Source organism: Ptychodera flava, chromosome 1 (genome assembly GCF_041260155.1).
Source record: "Ptychodera flava strain L36383 chromosome 1, AS_Pfla_20210202, whole genome shotgun sequence".
Taxonomy (NCBI): domain Eukaryota; kingdom Metazoa; phylum Hemichordata; class Enteropneusta; family Ptychoderidae; genus Ptychodera; species Ptychodera flava.
The window spans coordinates 22436429-22460182 of record NC_091928.1 but is presented as its reverse complement, the minus strand read 5'-3'; the positions used below and the strand labels follow the sequence as shown (position 1 = coordinate 22460182).

At 37.9% G+C, this 23754-nt stretch overlaps 2 protein-coding genes across 2 annotated transcripts in view; both read right to left on the bottom strand.

The window, feature by feature from the left end:
• Positions 1-5586, bottom strand: part of LOC139145844 (choline/ethanolamine kinase-like) — an 11201-nt gene extending 5615 nt beyond the window's left edge. Inside the window, exons 1-3 of the mRNA XM_070717295.1 lie at positions 5444-5586; positions 1329-1557; positions 94-254 (exon numbers count right to left, since the gene is read on the bottom strand). Coding sequence (XP_070573396.1) covers positions 94-254; positions 1329-1557; positions 5444-5568 — 515 coding nt within the window. The 5' untranslated portion in view covers positions 5569-5586. The remainder of the gene's footprint in view (positions 1-93; positions 255-1328; positions 1558-5443) is intronic.
• LOC139133031 (SCY1-like protein 2) overlaps positions 1-23754 on the bottom strand; it is a 429639-nt gene that overhangs the window by 210168 nt on the left and 195717 nt on the right. The window lies entirely within an intron of this gene.

Genomic DNA, 23754 nt, shown 5'->3' with positions numbered 1-23754 from the left:
AATGAAATGTTATTGAAGTGCGGCCATATATTTGAAAGTTCAAATTTAGTGACAGAAAGCTATTATAAAATGGCTAGTGATTTAAATTTTTACTTTTCACATGTTTCCAGCAGGAAGATTGGTTCTTTTCGTAGTGGCATGTCCATGCAATGATATTCGGCAAGTTTTCTTGCGATTTCGACACCGAAGGTTTTGCTCCTCAGATCATCCACGTTGAGGGTTCGTGACTGACATAATTCCATGACGATAAGATCCTTTAGAAAATAATGGTGTACATGTAATTGAGTTACGATACAGAAAAGAAAATACACCAAAATCGTGTAACGTGTACCAATACTTGAAATGTGAAACAGAAACATAATAGACGAACCCATGGCGCAAACATTCCTGTCCAGATCATTCCAGTGGACTTACAGGGGATACGGATGTCCAACCGATAAAGGTTGGAGTAGTATATAGTGAATCCATGTAAATACCAGATGTGAACTGATATGCTCACGTTTTTCAGTACATATTGCAGTTGTCTGTAAATTAAAACTTTTGCCACATGTTTGCAACTTCATTGAAAGTGTTATGATTAACATCATGAACAATATTCACCACAGATTAATTCCGAGGGTCATTAAGTATATAAATATGTAATTTGCTGAAATAAAAATACTTAATTTCTTTGACTGCTGTTATTGTATCGCCATTTTATATAGCAATTGTAATTGCCTTTGGTCAAGTCCTTCAACCTATATTTGCCAAACTGTGAAAGCTCATAAATTGGCTGATATGAAAATGCAAAATATCTTTCACTAGTACAACATAATTGTCTCATTAACATTCCTAGCGAGTCTTATATCCCTAATTGGGAAAATTAGTTTAATATGCAAATTAGTAACTTGTTGATGTAAAAATGCTAAAAAACCTTCATTAATATTTCATCATATTTCTTTTCAACGTACATAGCATGTTTAATCGACTTTTATCGAGTCAATCAAGATATTCCTAATTACAATTGTTACATATGCAAATTAGTGATAAGATGTTTTAAAAAGTCAAAACTGACTTTTGGTAATATTATTAATGATATCTTGAATGTACGTAGCAAGTTTCGTCAACTTTGGTCAAGTCAATATACAGATTTATATCCCTAAATTACGAAAGTTCGTTAAATGTGCAAATTAGAAGTGGTGGTCAATTAAACCATTCTACTCATAACATGCAGCCTTTACTTACACTTACATCTATTTCTTTTGATTAGATCACATGACAACCCATCCTTTTGAAAAGTGAGACCGGTAAACTGCTTCAAAGTTATCATTCTTTTGGAATGAACTTACCTGAACAAATTCTTCAAGGCGACCTTCCTGGCAAATGCCGTAAATCTTCGGAGCCTCGTTTTTCTCTGCGAGGAGCGCGCAGATTGCCGTCTCTAAAAAGCTACCACCCGGATTAGCCAAGACGTCAGCGTAGATACGCACTAGAACATTGCTTGGGATGGAAGAAGCTTTGGGCGTTTCATCAGATGGTATGGTGCATTTGTAAAGGTAGTTGCTCAAACCATAACCCCTGAAAATCAAAGTAAAATTAAACTGAGCCTTTTAGGATAGTTGATATATTTAAAAAAGCAAGATTAAACGCAACATTGCTGTGATACACAAAACTTGACATAAGGTAGTGTCATGTAACAAGACAATGAATATGTGTGTCTATAATATCTAACACTTAAAAAAAACCTTAATGATGAATAAGAAATTTTTGAGGTAACACTAACAAGGGCAGATGGAAAATGAAAATAATTCTACTATCACTGATTACAGAACAGATTGGTATACAGTCGCTCTCTTCTAGTAAACAAGCATGGCAAATATTTTGAAAATCACCAAACAATATATATTTTGAAAAACTATGCTGAAATTGTCGATAATAGAGACAAGGTTAAGCTGGGATAAAATAGTCAAATAATCACAATAATACAAACATTGAAGTGTGTTAAATTTTGGACAATGATTGTTTCCTTACATCTTTATTCGATTTAAAAATACTACAAGTACGAGTACTTCATTAATCTGCCGTGGAGAAGAGTACATTGCCAAACAATGAATTCAGGGTCATTTGAGGGGTCATGCTAAAGTCAAAGCGGCTGCGATTACGGACGATCTCATAAACTTGCAAATGAAATCTACAAACTTCCTTTTCTGTAGCCTTGGTCAGTCTAAAGCAGTATAAGTCAAAACCTCTGTTCAGAAAGGATTGTGAAAGTGCTTCCGTTTTTGTGGGCCGAGATATCATAGCCGCTCGTTATGTTCACTCTATATATGTACAGCCCTATATATGCAGTTGTCTTTAAATTGAAACTTTTGCCACAAGTTTGGATCTTCATTGAAATTGTTATGATCAACATCATGAAAAATATTCACCATAGACTAATTCCAAAAATCAATAAGTATACAAATACAAATTTGTACTTAGTGTAAGTGAAAGTACTAAATTTCTTTGACAATCATAATAAGTGTAATTGCATTAAATCACGTCCTTTAAGCCTTATATGCCCAACCGTGAAAGCTCATTTGATATGCAAATTATTAATCAGCTGATACGAAAATGCAGATGTCCTTCACTACTGTTATATAGCTTTATCATCAATTTACATAGCACGTTCATCAATTTTGGTCAAGCCCCTCAAGTTATCAGTTATTTTGAAAATTTATACACACTGTCAATCAGCCGACATAGCAACTTTCATCAGCTTTGGTCCTTTAAGTTTACGTTCCTAATTTGGAATGTTCAATAAAATACAAATCATCAAATACCTGACAGGAAAATGCACAACGTCTTTCACTAATAAAACACTATTGTTTCATAAATATCCATATTACGTTTCACAAACTTGGTAAAAACACGATTGGAACTATTTCGGGATAATTGGATGGTGAAGTTAGGTCATTTTAACCTGCAAATGTAAGCTCATCTGCTTTTCTTTTTAAGTTACACACTTGTTTTTATAAGTAATTTATAATATTGCAACATTCAGCCATATTGCACCAAACACTTTTGAGAAATTTGAAAAATATGAAGATCCAATTATCCAAAATTAGTTCCAATCGTGTTTAAAGTCCTTCCAGTTGTATGTCCATAATTGGGAAAGTTTGTTAAATATGCAAATTAGTAAGTAGGTGTTGTAAAAATGCTAAACGACTTTCAATAATATTTTATCATAGTATCACCAATGTAAATACCAATTTTTGTCAACTTTGATCAAGTCTATATAGATATATTTTAATAACAAAAGTTGTAATAAGTTCGTCTCAAGTGCTACTACAACGTTCATGAATATATCATAGTATCTTCTTTTTACATTGCATGTTCGTCCAATGTAATCAAGCCAATCTACATACATATCCTTAATTCAGAAAATTTCGTTAAATATGCAAATTAGTTATCAGTAATTAGCTGAAGCAAATATGCTATGTGACTTCGATGATATCATAGTATCTTCAATGCGCATAGCAAGTTTTTCGTCAACATAGATCTACACATGATTCATTTAGAGCACGGGGACTACGAGGTACTAGCCGGGAGCCGAAAAGTAGGTCTACGACAAAGTAGTCAGTTACCATAATAACTGAACAACCCTTAGCCTGGATTCAACACATATGGCAATATAGGTCTTGTACAAATCCCTTGTAAAATTTAACTTTCAAGGACCGGTACTGTATATCATTTAGAATAACAATAAACAACAATGAGAACATAAATCAAAGCAGGAAAGTAGGCATGTATGCCTAGTATACATAACAAATGTTATTTTTGCTTTTGGCTCCTCCTCTGTGATTGAACATTTTAGGAGTACCCCGGGATAGCATGGTGATTTGTCTTTGGGATTCTGACTCTTTCGTATGCTCTTTTGTCGCTTACTTTTGAAGGGGTGTGATGTGGTTAATTGCACGATATGACAGCCTACTCTTTTATCTCAACATGAAATAATCGCCAGTCGCATCACCCCTCAGATACTTTGATCGGGCGTTTATATAAAATTTATGATGCGAATTGCACATACTTACTTATGACTCAGTTTTTTTAACGGTTTATCATGTCTCATAAAATAGAGGGTAATACAGGGTGATCGAGCCGCGTTGGACCAGAGAGAAAACGTATTGTTCTCCGAATTTTACTAACAAAGCAAGGGGACGGCAATCTTTAGCGGTATGAATAAGTAAGTTCCTCGGAGATGTTATGTGATACTGAATACCTAGTCAATTAGGTAAATTAGAATATTGAGAATTTGTGTTCACTGTAAAAAACGTTTGGAGATTTGACCTCTCCCAGGACAGGTTTCAGAATATGACCATTCCCCAATGCCTCCAGCCCGCCCCACCTCTATTAATCAATGAAAGCTCCCTCATTGGAAATTGTCGTCTTGTTTTTATGTGAAAATCGAAAATTTAATTTTTCCTCTGTAATATATATAAGATAGCAGCATTTTTGAATTCAATTATTGGTAATTTGCTTCTGTAGTATAAAACTTTGCAATGCAACACCTGATTGTTTCTTTGTTTTGAAAGAAAATGGTTTAGAGTCTCCTTGAGGAAACTTCCAGAAAAAGTCTTCCCGTCTCGAGGTGCATGCTACACGCAACACAGTCCGTCCATTTACATGTAAAATCGTTCTAATTCGGTACGTACATAGAGGTATCTCAAAATATCATATTTGTTTCATTTGTTGAACAGTGCCAACGATTCTTGGCGGTGACGCACTCCTATGGCATGATAGTTATTTGCTGTCACGGTATATATGACTCTACAGAATTTACCGCGACACAAAGCAATGAAATGAGATCCACAAACATGGTTCTCACAACGTTAGGTGAAATGATATACTTACATTTTGTAGAAGTCTAAGATAGTTTAGTTCATGTTATTGATATCAAATGAAAGACACTACAGTACCTTTCTCATACACTGTCTTAGAGTGTCGCATTTGACAACAATGAGTTTACTTTTGATTGTTTTCAAATTCGAATTTGGAAAATGTAAGTGATTATTTTAAGGACTTTTTGTAGCCGAGGTTTCTATATTCCATGCAAACATTTCGTAGGTGTAGGGATTGGGGATTTGACAGAGTTAGATGCGCATTATATTGCGACCCATGTCGCAATGCCAACTTTTGAAGGTAGCAGGAAGCGATTGCCAAATTCGTTAAATTTCCAACCTTTCAGACAACGTTGACTGTCCATACCGCAAAACATGACTCGGTAAACACTTGAACTGTGAATCCCATAGACAATTCCGAGAATGAATTATTTGAAATTTAATGCAGTCTGCATTTTACGGACTACTTGTTTATTTTTAAATCAACACGAAACAAGACCAAATCTGATTTAACAAAACAGAACAAAATTGCGTCACACTTTGATGAGGAACAATAGGTCCATGAAATTCGGAAAATGGCTTACCTGAGTAACTCAACATGTATTTTATCCCTGCCAATAGTTGACCATGGTCCTTTCAAGTATTGTCGACACCATTCATTAGCTTTCTCTTTATGACTTTGCTCCATACTTTCGACAAGGCTCTGCATTTCTTGTTCGCAGCTTACGCACTGAGAAAACTTTGAAGAATTAATCGTGTTTGTCATCAAGTTAAAATAATATGCATGCACAGAATTTATTTGCCCAATTGCCTGAACATAAACAAGGGCAAGATCTCTTCAATTTTTTAACAATACAAATTGCAAAATATCTAGCTCTGAATATTAATTATTCAATCGTGTCAAGCATTTACTTTATTTGAAACAAATATCGGTTAACATTTGAACATGAACCTCTGAAATGTTTAAGTTTAAAATTTATATAATTTCTATGAACAAAACGGGTCAATTTTCCAAAGTTTCTACTTTTACTTATAAGGTTCACTTGCCTTCCAACGTACACTCTCTTCATAAACTAAGCCTATGAAGAGAGTGTACGTTGGCATAGTTACATCGGGTCAAAGAATGATAGTGTCTTAGTAGCGTTTCTTATGACGTCTACATTACGTTTAAAACAACCATAACACAACAGTTATCTTCGTTGAATTTTATTGGCCAACAACAACAACAGCATAATGACTAATATACATTAACAACAATACAAACAACAACAACAACAACGACGACGACGACGACGACGACAACATTAACAACAATATAAACAACAACAAAATCAAGATCTCTGGGTTCCCTATGTGTACGTTGGCAGAGAGTTGCATCAGGTGTCCGTGTAGCGTTTCTTATGACCTACACAGTACGTTTGAACCAACAACAACGCAACAGTTATGTTGGTTGAATTTTATTGGTCAACAACAACAACACCAACAACAACACGACTAATAAATACAAACACCAATACAAACAATAACAATCTCTTGGTCCCCAGTTTGCTCTGCGGAGCTCTCTAAGCCCCTCCACTGATTTCCGAGTATAATAGGTCGTTAAAGTTGGTAAAATTACTTTTCAGATCAAAGAAACTATAATTAACCATGGGACATCGAAGTTCCCGTGCCAGCAACGTAAGGAAAATTGCACGTTTTCCCAGTACCTTCATGAATCTGTGCCCCTCCATCCCCCATGACCTAAATAGAATAGACCCACTCCACTGTCACGTCGGTCACGTCCACCATATAATTACAATTTCACTCACGTTCCACGATGCATTGTTGTAGCTTGTCTTCGTCTGAACATGCAATTTCTGTTGTTTTCAGCATTTATCCTTTCATCTGTGAAGACGAGTTTTTACTGGTGACTATTAGAATTTTCACTGTTATGTTGTCGTTTTCACAAGATACGGAGCGTTTGGAAAGTCGAGTTGCTTTTACGTGCAGGCAATGCACATGCCATTTCACGGTTCATACCTCAGTGGGGACGGACTACACTGTGTACGATCATCCTACCCTATTGTACTATGTTGTTTGTTCCCGGCGTTATACGGCTTCCAATAGAATCGTACGCAGGGCTAATAAATTACATGTTGAACTATGCCGCTCGGTGACTTTATTCAAAAATCTTCCTTCAGTTATTTTGTAAAATTATGTCAAACTGAGCACTCACTGTGACACAAATCCACTGACCAGGTTCACGGGCGTATGTGGACTGGGTAGTTTTAGTGTAGAGTTCACGGGCGTATGTGGACTGGGTAGTTTTAGTGTAGAGTTATGCTACATTTCAATGGTCTCGAGTCTACGTATCAGAACGTCGGAACGTAGCATATAACTCTACTCTGAAACTACCCAGTCCACTTAGGGGAGAACCATTTAATTTCTGGGGAGGGGCTGGAGGATTTTTGGAAAGAAACATTTGGCAGGTGAAGAAGAAATAAAATTGACAGTTATGTCTTAATGCCCATTAATGACCAACAATAGAAAAAAAATCCTGCCACAGTGCACAGTGGCAGGAAAAATGAATTTGCTGCCATACCCATTTCCTCCAGCCAACCCTCGAAATCAAATGGTTCTCTCCTTAGCCTGTAGCCACGGTTCTGAGCAACTCACTGCGAAACCAAGAAAGCAGAACTCAGGATTCGCAGGGAGGTACTTCCATGTAGGCCCTAAGCTCTATTGAAATGGGTTCAAAATTAACGATTCGATTTCCCTACGAGCAAAGAGGCCGCGTGGGTGCCATCTGCTTTGTCAGACGAGGGGGAAGGCAGGCTATGACCTCTACCTATTGTTATTATAATGTTAAAACGCGACCTCGCCTTTGTACGCCACGGTATCTTTCACAAAATTCGCCAAATATCCTACTGTCGGTTAGCAATCTTCAAGCTTGGCAGAAATATTGTTTATAACCCAAGGTACATATTCATCTAATTTCTAAACATTCTGAATCTTGCGTCACGGTAGCTGACAAAATTAAAGTTCGAGTCAGCATTGATCCAATGATCGCGATTTCAGGTTTGTGATAGCTGGACATGCGCGACTTCGAACGGAAGGACACAAGTGCTTGCAATTCGGACAGATTTTATTGTTGCATGTGTCACAGCTTGTAGTCTAAGCCATGAATCAGTGTGATCTTTAATATGTCCTCTAGCAGGTTTTATATTTGTCGTTCTTGCAGAAAATGCTGACAAATATATATTTTTGCATGTTAATCAAAGAAAAAAGACGTCGTGTACGAGTAGTGCTATTACAGAGCAATGAAAACACACCAGTATTTCACGCTCAAATAAAAAATTACTTCAAAATCGCTAATACCGTACAGGCAAGGATAGATTACCAACCTGTTGTGTCGAAAAGTTCATGTGGACTGATCGAGTCGAGCAGTCAAAATCGCTGTTTCAAAATGGTCACACTCAGAGCGGCAAATTCGCAACGCACTCAGTGCCGGGCTTGTGCCGTCGATGAGGTTACCTGACGACGCGACGCTGTAAAGGTGACATCGACATGCGACACAATTGCGACTTTGACATCTGTGCGCATGCTTGTTTTTGAGGTTATTTCTATTCAATACTTTGCCGAACGTCTGAAAGATCGATCAGACTTAGATTTTCGTCAGAGTTTGACTCCTTGTAATAAAAATGTGTGTTTACGCAGAGTAGTATGTAGAGGGCATTGTTTTTCAATAACGAATCTTAAGAAACAAAATGTAACACTCTTAATTTTTAGAATTTTTTTTCTCCAACCATTGACGGCAGGCAACCTTGTCGGCAGCGCTACCTGCCGATGAAGGTGCTGCCGATTTTGGTGACATTATTTACCAAATGTTACAGATAGTAATCGCTTGCTCAATAGCTTGAATATCTCAGATTGTTTACAACGAACAATCGTATCGTTACTCACCGAAAGTCTTTGTCTCTGACTATATTAACGTTGCCTTCTCATTAGGCATCAAAATTACACTTTCTCTTTCTGGCTAATGGTTACAAACAAAGGGCTCGTAGCATATGGTTCTCGAACAGAGAAATAACCTGGCAGATTTGAATCTCGTTTGTGAATTATTTTCCGTCATATAGCACGGTAAATAGAAAATTACCACAGCTTTTTATGTGATGAAAGTCTCGTTAGCTTCCCATTTTCTCTCGTAACTGTCGGTCACCATTGACGGCAGGCAACGTTGTCGGCAGCCTCACTTGCCGATAAAGGTGTTGCCGATAAGGGTGACATTGTTTCGATCGTTTTGCAGCAGTGTTCGCCACCGTGCCACCAAACATCACGGATTGTAATCATTTGTTCTATAGCTTGACTACCTCAGACTTGAAATACGAGGGTTGGATGAAAACTTTTGAGCCTAACTATGAAGCCTAACTACGAAGTCCTTCGAGAATGAGTTTCTATGCTATTTATTTTTCAACGTAGTCCCCCTTGCGGTCCACACACTTATGCCAGCGATGCTGCAGCGCTTGGATCCCTGCTTTGTACTTGGTTGTCAAAAAAAGTCCTGAACGGCGGATATGACGTCATAATCATCGTCAAAATGCTTTCCAGCTAACAGTTTCTTCATGTTGGGGAAGAGATGAAAGTCTGAGGGTGCTAGGTCAGAGAGTATGGTGGGTGTAGAATGAGTTTCAAACCGCAGCTACGCACTGTTGCCATGGCAATGACTGACTTGTGGAGGGGAGCATTGTCCTGATTGAACAAGAAACCTTATCTCAACTTTCCTCGTCCTTTTTGGTAGCCTCCCGTAACTGCCTCAATATGTTAGAATAGTTCTCTCCATTGATAGTTTGTCCCTTTTCTAGGAAGTCATCTGAAGAGTTGAAATAAATGCAAACCAAGCTTCATCGATCTGGCCTCGCTACTTCATAGTTAGGCTCAAAACTTTTCATCCAACCCTCGTACAAAAGGTCACACGTAGACCCTACAACGTTATTCACAATCTTCGCCTAAGATTTGATTACCTTATTACAAGGGCATCAAAATTACAGATTCATATTTTAGTAGCCCTGCATATTCTACAATTTTCGATATGCAAAACACTTCACTATCAAGGCCGGCAAAGTTTCCGCTGGGATTTCCAAACCTGCTGAAGGCTGTACGCAAATATTTTTTGTTTGCCTAAAATGTATCAAAAACGCGTACAACTACATGTATGTACCTATAAATTAGCTGTAAATTCTCTATCGACGGTATTCATTTCTTTATTTGTCCTGTCTATTACTTCCGACGATGTTTTTGCTTCTTGAACTCTATCATCGCTGCTCTGAAGTCAAATTCGCCAAATCTTGGCCCTTCCATTGTTATCACCATCAGATCATTTATGACATCTTCACTCAGACAATTACATTTCGATGTTTTAATCCTGTTTTAGGTACTGAACCCACGTTCACATTGGACAGATAAGACTGGAATCACAGCTGCAATTATGGCCAATTTTGTCACGATGGAAACATAGAAACTCACTGCTGCTCGATAGCTGGCTACCGTCGATGGTTTGCTTGCTTGACATCTTCTCTACTTCCACTTCTTTTGATGGTGCAAAGAAACTGTCGATGGTCTTACGTTTTGACATAAACAGCAATTGGAAAAAAAAAACTACCGGACCACTCTGATCAAAAGTATACATTTGTACGCATCGGGCGCAACGGAAAAAAGAACATTTTTTGAAATAACGACGAAATTTATTGAACAGCCTTGAAGGAAAAAATTGATGCGACGTAATTGACACGATGTAGGACAAAATGTTGCAAAATCATGAACATTTTTTTTATCAGCAAACATTTCATTTTAGTCCTGAATAAACTACGCTCATGGGAAACCATGTGTGCTCATGTCTTTGTTATGGAGACTGCGTTTTTTTCAATACGTATCGGAATACTCAAACGTCCATTTACTTTGCGTACTTTGAAGTATATGCGTGAAATTTGCAGGATTTTGCGTTAAACGGAAGCTCTACAAGGCAGGATTTTAGGAGATGCCAATGCGATCAGCTCTGTTTCCTATTCAAGGTAACGTAACACATCGCGTCATCGACTCAACACCGGGAAATACTGGTCACGATATTCAAATCAAAATTATGTTTAATCATATGCAAATAAGAGCTTGGCTGTCAGACATGACTATGTGTAGAAGCGACATTTCACTTTTCAAAATTCTACTTTACAAAATGGACATTACAGATTTATATTTTGTTCTTTGAGATTGTGCTATAGACAATTCAACACCTGTCCTGAGGTTGAAACTGATGAATGTAGAGTTCAAATTATTAGTCGCGAATACAGAATTTGCAGCCGCAGCATTCGAGTAACGTAAACGTGCAAACTCCGCGGTTACAAACTTCGAATTAAACAATTTCAAGAGTGCAAAATTGAAGTATTCGAGAATGCGAAATTTGAGAGTTTAGAGCGCCCTCTATTACTCCGCATGTAAACCCGAATTTTTCCACAATGAAGGTTGAGCCACAGTCCCTCCGCACACGAGGGACTGTGGTTGGGCCAAGTGCTCTAAAGGTGTGTCTCAGTATCATATAGCAGAAAAAATTATCAACTTTGGGGAGATTATGTTGCTCTCATCACTGAAAGTTCTTCTGTGAATTATTTTAAACAAACTCTTTGCCTGACATAAGATTTTTACCCTAGCTTTGATGTAATCAAAATTGGTTTGTACTGTAAAGATCCACAGAAACTGTTGAAAAGTCTTTTCCATGATTTGTTTGATTATTATCCCGGTTAGAGGTGTCACTTCCACATGGTTACACCAATATATTAACGTAATTCCACGATTATACGGAGGGAAAAATGAAATTTGAGAAAGTAATTTAAATTTGATTTACTGCAAAATTTACAAAATAATAGAGCAAATATGCAGTCAGTGAAACCCTTGAGGATATCAGTGATACATGAATTGAATGGCAACGGCTCATGTGTGCAATTTTTCAATAATGTATCGGAAAGCTGTTGTGGCGTATTAGCCGACATATCTCGTCCACAATTGGAGTTCTCCGTCATATGTTTCCCACAATGTAATAAAATGAAATCCAAATACGAACAGAAATTCACTCCATACACCGGAAAGAAAAATAAAGTCAATTTTGAACATTTTTATCTCTGAAAAATATCCGATTGTTCGTTCGTGAGTAGTGTAGACCTTGGTTTGTTGCACTTTCACAGTTCCAAAGCTGGGCTCGAAATTTACTTTTTTCCCTGACTTCGGGTGCCATTTTCTGAAGTTGGTAGCCCAGTCACGGTGACAATAGCTGGTAGCCTCTGCATATCACAAGACAAGAAAAGGCTATTTTTCAAGATTCTTCCCATTGAAGTGAATTTTCTTGTCATTTGACGTGACAGGTATGATTGACGATAGTGATGCTCAAAAGTTTGGTGACCTATTGACAACCCGTTTCACTCTCCAAGTTATATGCAAATTTTGATAGTCGTAATGACAACAACACGGCCTTCTCAGCACTGAGACATACTGTAGCAGGGCTAAAAATAGACCATGGGCTTTCTGTAGGGAGGAGGCATAATTTCCGTGTAATTGACATTATGATCAAAATGCAACGAAAATGCGTTTTCATCGGCAATCAATTCAAGTGCCTGTCATTCCAGTACGTCAGTTCAGATAAAAACTTTGTTGCAAAGTTTCACCGCACAGTTGTCTTCCTAATTTGCATAACAAAGTCATGGTCCAGCCTTTTCTGTGTCCAGCTGGGTTTGACTGCATTTAGCGCCTCCCAAAGTGACACACTGGACATGGTATGCCAGGTACTGACTGAATTTCAGGTCCCAGGCTTTGGTAGTCCGTGTGGGCTACCATTCATGGATTTGGTAGCCCCAGGGAAAAGTTAGTTGCTACGCGAGACTACCGCTAATTTCGAGCCCTGAAAAGTCATTAAATCACCCATAAACATATAATACCTGCTCTTTCGATTGTTTATCGTTAGTCCTCATCTTCCTCGGCATAGTCACTTCAAATATTAATATTTTATATTAATATATTAATATTATATTAATATATTACTAGTCATGGCAGTCATGGCAGTATCAGGAATTTGCAGCAACTGCAAATTCAATACTTATCAAAACTCTTTGTATTGATGAATATTATCCTGTCGTCTTAAACTATTACACGCCTAGGTAAAACGAATTATATACTCGACATTCGGTTGAAATTCAATTTCGATTATTGACAAAAAGATTTTCTTGAATATCGTTAATCCTGACCCGTTCATTTGTTTTCTTACATAAACTGACATACTGCATTGCTTTTTTTGAGATAATTTTTCGTTCTCCTTCTCCATATGTTATTTTAGATGTTTTGTTTTAATTGTCGTTGTTGGTTATTTTTAGTTCGTACTTTAACACGACTGGAACTTATTTGGGATAACTGGATCTTATAATAGTTCACATTAAAAAAATTCAGGTGTCCTATAGCTAAAAGTTGCAATATTACTTACCTATAAAAACGAGTGCATTGCAAAAATAGAAAAGTAGATGAGCTTACATTTGCTTAACCAATATTAATACGATATCCAATTATCCCAATTAGTTCCGAATCGTGTCTTCTCTCTCTCTGCATTCCAACAAAACCGAAAGGAAAAACTCTTAAAGTGAGTTCAATTCCAAAGGTAAGCGCCCATGTTGATCGTCATCATCTTTTTTTTTTACTAGTCTTTAGAGTTGAAATATTTTTTTGGTAACAAGCGCAACGGTTACATATTCCCATATATCCATATTCTGGGACTTTCCTTCCATGTTTCAGCTGTGTGGGTTTGAGTAAGGCGCTTCAAATAAAAGTCTTTGTTTGCCGTCAGCGTGCTAGTAGGTTTTCACAGAAAATTATGAAAACAAACAGAATGTTAACACTATTACAAATAAAATCACTATTTTTTTTTAAGAAACCAGATAAAAATTGAGCTTATGTTAATACACAAAGTGTTTTTGTCTGCATTTCTTTTTTTCCCAGGCTGGCTGGTAGGTTTTTCAAAATTCCGAGGACGGCAAACAAAGAATTACCTTTAAATGGCCTATTGAGCGTCGCCACCATCTTCTTCATTTCAAAGCCCGCCCTCACACTGGTTTGTCTGAGGTCCGTATACATCTCAATTCGTGTCAATGCGTAGTCCTGAAAGGATAATAACTAGCATCAAATGCAAAATTTGCTGCAACCCTCCGATCCAGCGTGTAACTTCTCCACTCAAGGTATGCAAGGTAGTAGGATGATGAAAGCGATGTGACACGTGCATTCGGATAAAACAGAGGATGACTGAAAATGAACAAAACCTTGTGAGGATTGTGCTGAACGAGTTTAGAGAGACCCGGTCGACCGACTGACTCACCAGAAATCCGAATTTATGATAGGATTCATTCTATTCAATAATCGACTATAGAATCCAAAAGAATCTGTGATAACAATAGAAGACATGGGAATTATAAACATGACGTGATACTTGTCTTGCAACAAATATACTTATGTGGCTCAAGTACACAACTATGATTTAGTAATAAGGCACATTATGTAAGACTTGGCCGTACCTTTATTCGTGTTACATTTATCTGATACCGAGAACTCACTATGTTTGTATGTATATTGCGAAACAGGACAGACACATGATTGGAAAAATAATTGACAGAAAACTATTTACTTCAGAGCTATTGATTTACTTTAATTTTTTCATATGTGTAGAGGCATGTCCATGCGATGGTAAGAAGCAAGTTTTCTTGCGATTTTGACAGTGAAGGTTTCGCTCCTCAGTTCATCCACGCTGAGGGTTCGTGACTGGCGTAATTCAATGACGGTTGGATCACAGAAATCCATAGTGTACATGTAAATTTAGGTGTGACATAGAAATAGAAAATAGTCTAAAATCTTGTAACATTTGCCGCATACGACGACAATCAAAACCACTGCAAATATCAGAAAAATGGAAACAGTCCTGTGCAGATCATTTCGGTGGATTGTGGGGGGGGGGGGGGGGTTACAGTCGTCGGGTTGATAAAGAGTGAAGTGAAATACGGTGAATTAATGTAAACAAAATGACTACAAAGTGTCGGCGGACAGAGAAAGCATAGGTTTCGTTTGTTTACCATGCTTCGATGGACTTGGCTGAAATTCATTTGGCTTGTGACATTTTGTGTAGTACAATAATAATATGGTATGGCGCGTTTGTGCCTTTTTGATAGCGGAAAAGGCTACGACGACGGGTAGAATTTAACCTAAAAGCCAGCAATGTACTTTCTTTAAAGGGCGGTGGTCGTCGGAAGGGCGCCCAAAGGTTGCTAGGGACCCCTACGACCGATGTAAAAACTGTATCCTAGGTACGTTGGCGATTGATGGGTCTTAATTTACATTGTAAAAGTTAAATTTTGCATCTATTTTGAAATGATGCATCTATACATAGTGCATGAAATGCAATGTTTGTAAACAAGAAAGTTGCACATGCGCCGTTCCGACGACCATCGCCCTTTAAGAGTCCTTCACAACCTTTGCCATTTGATGTCTTTATCCTGTTGCCTATATTCCCCCTAGCCTGATTAAAATTATTTTCTTTCATGTGATCTTTGGAAGGAAATAACTTCGTTGTGCCATAAATACTTAACAACACATCATTTGACGGTGGAGTTTCAGTGTTCACAATGATACAGTATTGTCCCGCAGCTGAAAAAAAATGGATACACAATTAGAAGCTATACACACGTTTGGGTAGAGTAATCGTGCTATACATAAGTAATGACTCTTAATTTTTGCGATACATTGAAAAACTTTTCGTAAATTCACAGGTGGTAAACTACATGGTAAAGACAACATGAAAATGTTTCTTTTGTGCTGTGGATAGTTATATGTACAGAGAAGCGATGGTTGTACCTGGAGTTAAACTAGGGTCTGTAGTTTTAAACACGATTGGAACTAATTTGGAATAATTGGATCTTCATATTTTTTCAAATTTCTCAAAAGTGTTTGGTGCCCAATAGCTGATGTTGCAATATTACAAATTACTCAGAAAAACAAGTGCGCAACTTAAAAAGAAAAGCAGCTGAGATTACATTTGCAGATTAAATCGACATTACTATAAAATCAAATTATCCCAAATCAGTTCAAAATGTGTTATTGATAAAATCTACGGGAATGCTTGTGATTTTATGTATTGCATACAGCTAAATGGTGACGCAAGTGTCGCCTTCCTCAGCCCCACAAAAAGCTGCATCAAAGTGATTGAGACTGCTTCCACATTGCAAAAGTAGCTTAGGTCATGATGGCATTGGGTGGGTTTTTACCTCATGTCATTTCACCTTGACATCAGCGGTTTACAACAACAGTATAAATCAAAGCTCTCTAGTAATTATTGATTTTCGACAAACGGCACGTACGTGGGCCATTATGATATAATATTACCAAAAAGTCTTTCAGGTGACATACATATTTGCAGGTGCCCCACTTCCCCGTGGTTGAATGTTTTGAACATTGTACCTAGGAGTACAACCGGTCCAAATAATGAACAATGCCGTGTTCTGTCACTACAAGCAGGGCACTTCTCTGGCACACCTACGGATTCGTCGACGCCCAAAACGCGCAAAAAAACCCCATGAAAGCAGCAAAGGAATGCACAGCAGTGTTGCCTTAGTATTTTTGTATACGCTCTAGCAACATTTCTGAGGTTTGACTTTTAGTGCAGCAATGCACAGTTTTTACACCTTAATATAACAGTGACATATGTGTACAGTTCTGAATGGAATGTTAGTGTCAGTTATTTTGTTTACAGTTCTGTTTTATACAGCACTGTGTTATGCACTATCGTGGCGTATTTTTGCGGGGTTTTTTATTTTATTCCTCATGAGCAGAAAAAAAGGGTTGACACGACTGGTCTGAATTGACGCGCGCGAGGATGAGAAACAAACTGTTTATTTTTTTATTTTCCTTGGCCCTAGTGTTTCGAACATAGGGAAAATAGTCGGTAACATATAAATCGTTTTGGCAAACCTACAGCCGAACACTACGCTACAGCGACTGCTCTCTCAAAGTGCACTATGACGTCACATCTGGTTGGCGACAAACAAGTATCGAGGTAACTGTTTATCAGTAAACTTTGAAACCTCTATTTGTTCTGGACGTACCTTCACATATTATTTCAAAGTGTATGGAAGTCGTCCAATTAATATTAATTGGAAACGGGCGTCGCTGCTTGTTGTTTGAGCTGGCCAGTAGCGTGGTTTCAACGCCTACGACTAATAATGACGTAAAAATGGTCCTGTTCAGATCCAGCAAAAATATGAATTTGATGTCATACGTTAAGTGGCATCTAAAAGTACAAAAAAGAAGGCTATTGCACTGCTTTTCCACCTATTTGTCATTGCACATTACTTTCACGTCCATCGATTTGTCTGCAAAGTTGAAATTGGTCATTCATCAGGTATGACAATACGACTGCAGTTAAGAAGGCTAATCAAATAATAGATTGATGACCACCGCTGCTCTAGCACACAGAGGGACTGTAATATAATGTGTGCTGTAACAATTTTTTCACACGGCACTTTATTGTCAACTTTGGTCTGGTGCCCAATTTTACGACGGAATATATCAGGTCAGACAGTTGCGCAATTCAATGGAAATTTTTTGACAGTTTTCGTACGTTGAATTCTCGTTCAAGTTCGAATGGGGAAGAGATACTGACGAGAGAAACACGTTGAACTTGGGTCCCTGCCTTGTTGTAACCTGTGCGCGCGGCTGTGTCGATGAAAACAATTTATTATTATGTATGCCATATTCAAAATAGCTATTCGCCGAAGAACTTTTAAAATGTTAAATGGTGCGTTTTCAGTCGTTGTTGGCTCTTGTCTACGTAAAATGACCTACAACAAAAAACTGAACAACGTCAAAATGACAGGGACCAGCTGTGCACTCTCTCCCATTTACACTCCAATGGTTTAATCTTGTCCTTTCACGGCTTACACTAATTTGCGGAACGGAATGGAGCGGAACGGAACGGAACGGAACGGAATAGCCACACCAAATAAAAAATTAGTTTTTTCTTAATTAGAGTCCATTTTTCGTCCACAAAATTTTTGAGCGGAAAAGAATGGAATTAAGAGAGACATTTTGATTTAAATAAAATATATCATTTATTCAACTCTACAAGTAAGGCACCTTAATTTTTGAAGTTTCCAAAATGAAAATTATGTCAAATACCACGGGAAACTAGGCTGTAATTTCAATTTGAAGCTACATCTAAATTTAAATCTAACCCGTAGCCCGTGAATCACGCCTTATAGAGGGCAGTACCATAGTGTGGAGGGGTGGTCAACCCAAAAGAGGGCGTGTCTGTGGCCAACATGTAGTTGTGCACTCTGTTTTGTACGATCGCAACAGCTCAACATACTTTTCAAACAATAATTGCATGTGTACGGCATACAACAACAATTAGGGGTGTAAACACTATACCTGCCTTCAAAAACTGATCACAAAAGAATGACTTAAATTGCAAAACGGCCGTAGTTTCATGTTAACGCATTGATCGACTGTGTATGTAAGTATAAGCGATGCCTTTTGTATGTATTACAACCCTTTTCAGTAATAGAGCGCGAAGCCACTGCAGTGAACTGCAATAAAACTGCTTACACTAATTAGTTTCAGCTGTAGCCGTGGCCACTTTGGTGTTGAACAAGGCTACTTGATAAAGACCAAAAAGTCTGCTTGTACAAAGGCAAAACTAGCTCTGTCTGAGGCTCGAGTTGTAAATGAGAGTTTACGATTGGCACCCTGTATTCAAGATTAAGATACAATGTAACATTACCATGCACTGGTCCATGTACAAATCTTTTTTATTTCAACTTCCCCAGACAAACTGTCTGCATGGGACATACAATGTTGTCGACTTTGCCAGCTGGCTACAGCTGAAACTAATTAGTGTGAGCAGTTTTATTGCAGTTCACAGCAGTGGCTTCGCGCTCTAATTCTGAAAAGGGTTGTACTGATGTCCTTCGACCTAGTTGTTTAGTCATTCGATAGATTGAGGGGAGAATCATTTGATTTCTAAAGGAGGGGCTGGAGGATTCGGGAGGGGGAATATTGTCAAACCCCCCCCCCACGGAGAATGATAAAATAATTTTCTGCAAAACCCCAAAGTGAGAAAAGAAATGTTACCACTTCCCTGAGAGGAAGGCAAAAATGTGATGCGAGGTGCTGAAATTACCAAAAATGAATGTTTAGAACCGACCTTAGTATTTTGATCTTTGAGATCTGGATATTTAAAAATTTTCTAACGTGGGAAGTGGTTAGATATGCAAAATTCTGCAATAAAGATTACAGGTTGCATGAATGAACTTTGACATGCAAAACATATGCACGTGCACTTCATTTTGACAACAAATGAAATATATTGCATTGCCTTCAGTTGTGCAGAAAATAATTTGTTTCGCGAGCATGCTTTTGAAAAAAAATGCCGTCATAATGGGTGAAAAAAAATTTGTCTACACCTCCATTTTCACAATCCCCTAAATCAACTGGTGCTCCCGTAAGTCTGCAGACCCTTGGCAACAAAAAACGAAAAAGAAGTGGCATCCGCGCCAATTACAAACAATCAGCAATGCAGTTCAATGTATCCATTTTAGAAGTTACGATCCGTCACCGCCTCCCTCTTTTTTTCACCTCCGCGCCAAAAATGTAATTAGGCGCCATGCCATCGAGGTGAATTATTACACAGACCGCCACCTCATAGGCGTTCTGTTGTGTGGGTAGTTTGTAAAAGTATAGTTTATGCTACGTTCGGACGTTCTCTTCCGTAGCCTTAACGTCGGAACCTAACAGAACTACATTTTTAAAAGCTACCCACTCAACAGAACGCCTGTGCGCGATCTCACATGCCTCATGGTAGCCATAGCATCCTCCAGCAGATGCGATATCCAGGGTGATGTTTGGATTCAGGTGTAGTTTCAGATTTGAATTATAGCTTCAGTCCAGTAGTCTTATTCATTCCCAGCAGCAGACTCGGGAGCAGTCTTGCCTGATTATATGTGTAATGTTTGATTTATTGTACTTGTTCTACCACAGTTCCTGAAGTGTGTTTCTATGGAATAAAATTCTTATTAGTAGTCTTATTCACGATTTTCATCACGGCAAGAGAAACTTCGAAAAACAGATGCATTACTTTAAGGGTTGAAAAGTGATATTTTATTTAAATCCAAATTTCTGTTTTAGATCCGAAATTCCATGCTGTTCCGCTCCAAAATTCAGTGAACGAAAAAAAATGGACTCTAATTAAGAGAAACTATTTTTCTTTTTGGTGTGGCTATTCCGTTCCGTTCCGTTCCGTTCCGCTCATTCCGTTCCGCTAATCAGTGTAAGCCCCTTTCAACACCTGCAACAGTAGGGCAGGTTACCATCTTGTCTGGTAGATTGTTACTGTATATCATATTTCGATGATAATGTCAATTTACCAGGAAAACATCAATTATATGGAGTGGACTTGTCAAAAACAAGTGGTAGTCCCTGTGCCCTGTGCTGCAGTATGTCGAAATTCTTGCAGGACGCGTTCAAAAACGGATTTTTCTGTAACTGAGTGCTCGTGCGAATATGGCACGTTTATTTCTTTCACGTCTCGACCAATCAGATTGCTGTATTTGAGCCATGATGTCATACAAGTACATACAAGTGCAGGCACAAGTGCGCTGATGGGGCGAAGGAGGCCATCTGATTGGTCGAGTCTCGAAAATAACAGTGTGCTATTCGCTTTATAGCACAGTTGGAATAAGTGTGAACTCTCTGTCAGAGAAAAATTCCCTTCTAAATTTTTAACGCCAGGAATTCAATATTCTGTTACAATATGACAGCAGTAAACCATCTTAGCAAAGGTTATACTGCTCGGCTTTGACCAGTTCACTCCATGTATGACTGGCTTTCGATCGTGCATATATTTCATCAATGGTCAAAATCTGTCTTTTATCATTTATTTTATGTGTGATTTATTGCAGCTTAAATATTGAAGGCTTGGTCACAACACAAGTGTACAGCATGGAATGGAATATATAATATTCAACAAATGAATGTACATTGTCATGAAACACAGACCATATTACGTTCTCTGATTTGGCATTCATACCGGCGATTTTGAAAAGAAAATAGGACAACCTCACAGTATTCTCATTCTCCCACACCAATGGCATAGTTTAGGGACTATAGACAAAGGGGAGTCCTGATTTTTTTTTTCGCTCAAGCATAATCAGAGGGTCATGAATTTCACGCATGCATTTTGAATTGGAAGATTCTGTTTCTGAACAAAAACAAGCAAGCGTTAATGTATTCTACAGAATGCGCGGAAGCGATGAGACGGAAAGCTAAATATTCTAAATGCGATAATTTTTTTCTTGAATCTATGAATTCAAACCGAAATTCAAAGAGAGACTTTTTCTAAAACGTTATTATAAGGAATAAATTTCGATTTGCCAACAAAACATTAAAATGGACTCCATCAGACTCTGTGTCCTTTAAAAGGGGAAGAGTTTGCTACTGTTGTTTAGCTCAGTTGCCCGGATTAGACCTGTGATCGTTTTCACGTTGTTCATTGGTCGACTAGTGATCCGGTAACTTCTCTCAAATAATGACCAGGGATGTGTGCAGGCAAAATCTAGAAGAGGTGGCCTTCTAAAATGTGCAAACTACTGATGAGGGGTCACGCTGTTTTAACATAGCACAAAAAAGGGAATCACAAAGTTTTCAAAGATGTCAACATTTTCAAGTTGATTCAATGTACCAAAACATTCCGGGAAATAAAGGAGAGTCTCAAAATATCTTCATTCTCTTAAGTCACGGAAAGAAGGTATCCAAAAATTGTCAGAATTTACAGTTAATGTAGCCCCAACAAGAATCAAATTTGCTCTAGCAGCGCCGGGCTTTATTCGAGGGAATCGTGTTCTGGTCATCATTTTGAGTGCGTAGAGTTTCCTTAACTTTAACTGGGGAGCAGAAAAATTTACTTGCTCACCCCGCCATAATAATTGAACACTCCCTTACCATAGCACACTTACACGCTTGTCTTCACAACAGAGGCTCCCTCCACAGCTCGAGCCTCATATCAAAAACTGTACATAACGTACACTACAGTGCATTTGAGAAACAAGATTGGGTCATGTATATATACATTTTCACGGAGAGGGTGCAAAGTCAGATAGTTACGTCATGATCAGGCAAATTCCGATCATAAAGACCCTACAGATGATCTTAAAGCCATATCCATTTGGAAACCTCTGCAAAGATTCTGATCCTAGGTGTAGCAATGCCTTTAAAATATGCAAAATGCATTTGTGGAAATGCTGCTGGCAAGATGGTATTTAAGGTGATTTCGAATCGTTTCGCTGAAGCTTTTCGAATACTCAGTTTGACAGCTTCAGACAAAAGTACGTCTCGATGGGAGATATTAGTCGTTTAACGCCTGGAATAGACGGTCAAAGGTGAAAATATACAGAAATATCGAAGCCGAGATAAAGGTCAAATGGAACGATTGAAATAAACATTGCTGACAAACCAAGCTTTCCTGAATACTCGTGTATTAAAATGCATTTTAAATCATTAATTCATCAGCAAATCGTCAATAGTGTATTTGTTGAGGACGATTGACTGTAGCTTCCGAGAAAACAGTGACAGATTGATGAGAACTTTCCTCTAATATGCAGCCTTCATACACGATGTTTATTTCAATTAATCCATGTGAACCTTCTCGCGCCTTTGATATTTCTGCATTGTGTAAAACCCGCGCACGCTACATGGAGTGTTTGTCTGTCCGATGCGCGAATGGTCTAAGACATGTCATATGTCTATTGATTTGTGACCTGAAGAATCAAAGTCAGACTTTCATGACCCCGCGTCATACGGCTGTTACAAATGATAACTATGTACTCGAAAAGGATGGTTTTTGGAACTATAATAACCTCAAAACTCTAATATGGAAATAAGTGAAATAGGTATACTGTGACTTTTTTCATAAAAAATAAGACAGTATTGTGCAAATTGTGTCATCATTTGCAAATTACACAAAGCAACCACGCCTAGAAACCTGTAAAATAAATTTGAAAGTTGTTGGACTAGTATTCAAAGAAAAATATGATGTTCTGACAAAAGCTCGGAAAGAAACAACTAGTCTAAAAATGTGCATGTGCAAATGTCATAATATTTTTCGCAAGTCAAAATTATTTACGCGTAGGAGCCTATTAATATCTTTGAAGGCTATTACTGAAGCAGTTCTGAAAAATATGACTTTTTGGCACAAAATGATTAGACCCAATGTTTACATATTGAAATTTCTTCATCATTTGAATATATGTTAATCAGATTATCCTAGAACAACCCAAAATCCAAATGACCACCTATCGGACGAATCATTCCTGAAGAGGAAACTTTGACCAATAATGTAAAAAAACATTCTTTAAAATACAAATATATAAATTTTATGCTAGTTTGAACAAATATTAAATTCATGAAAAAGAATAACTTATAATTGTTTTCATAATTTTGCAAGCCACATACATGGGTTTCCACTCAATTCTAGATTATCACAAAAAATTCCTAATACGAAAACTGGTCACATTTCGTACAATCGCTTTCGAGTTATGTGCTTCACAAATTTGGTCTACAGTCGAACGGACAGACGGACAGAAAGACTGACACACACAGACTGACAGATATCATTGATCCCCTAAACACGGGGGCAAAAAATGTTATGTAAATTACTGGCATACCACTGGGGTTCCGAAAATGGCAAATAGAGCGATTCACTTTTAAGTGCGTATGACTGCTTTTTTTCTCTGACAAAGTTCAGACGAAAGAAGGAGAGCAATGTCGTAGCCTGCAAGGGCAGCTCCCCCTCCCTTCC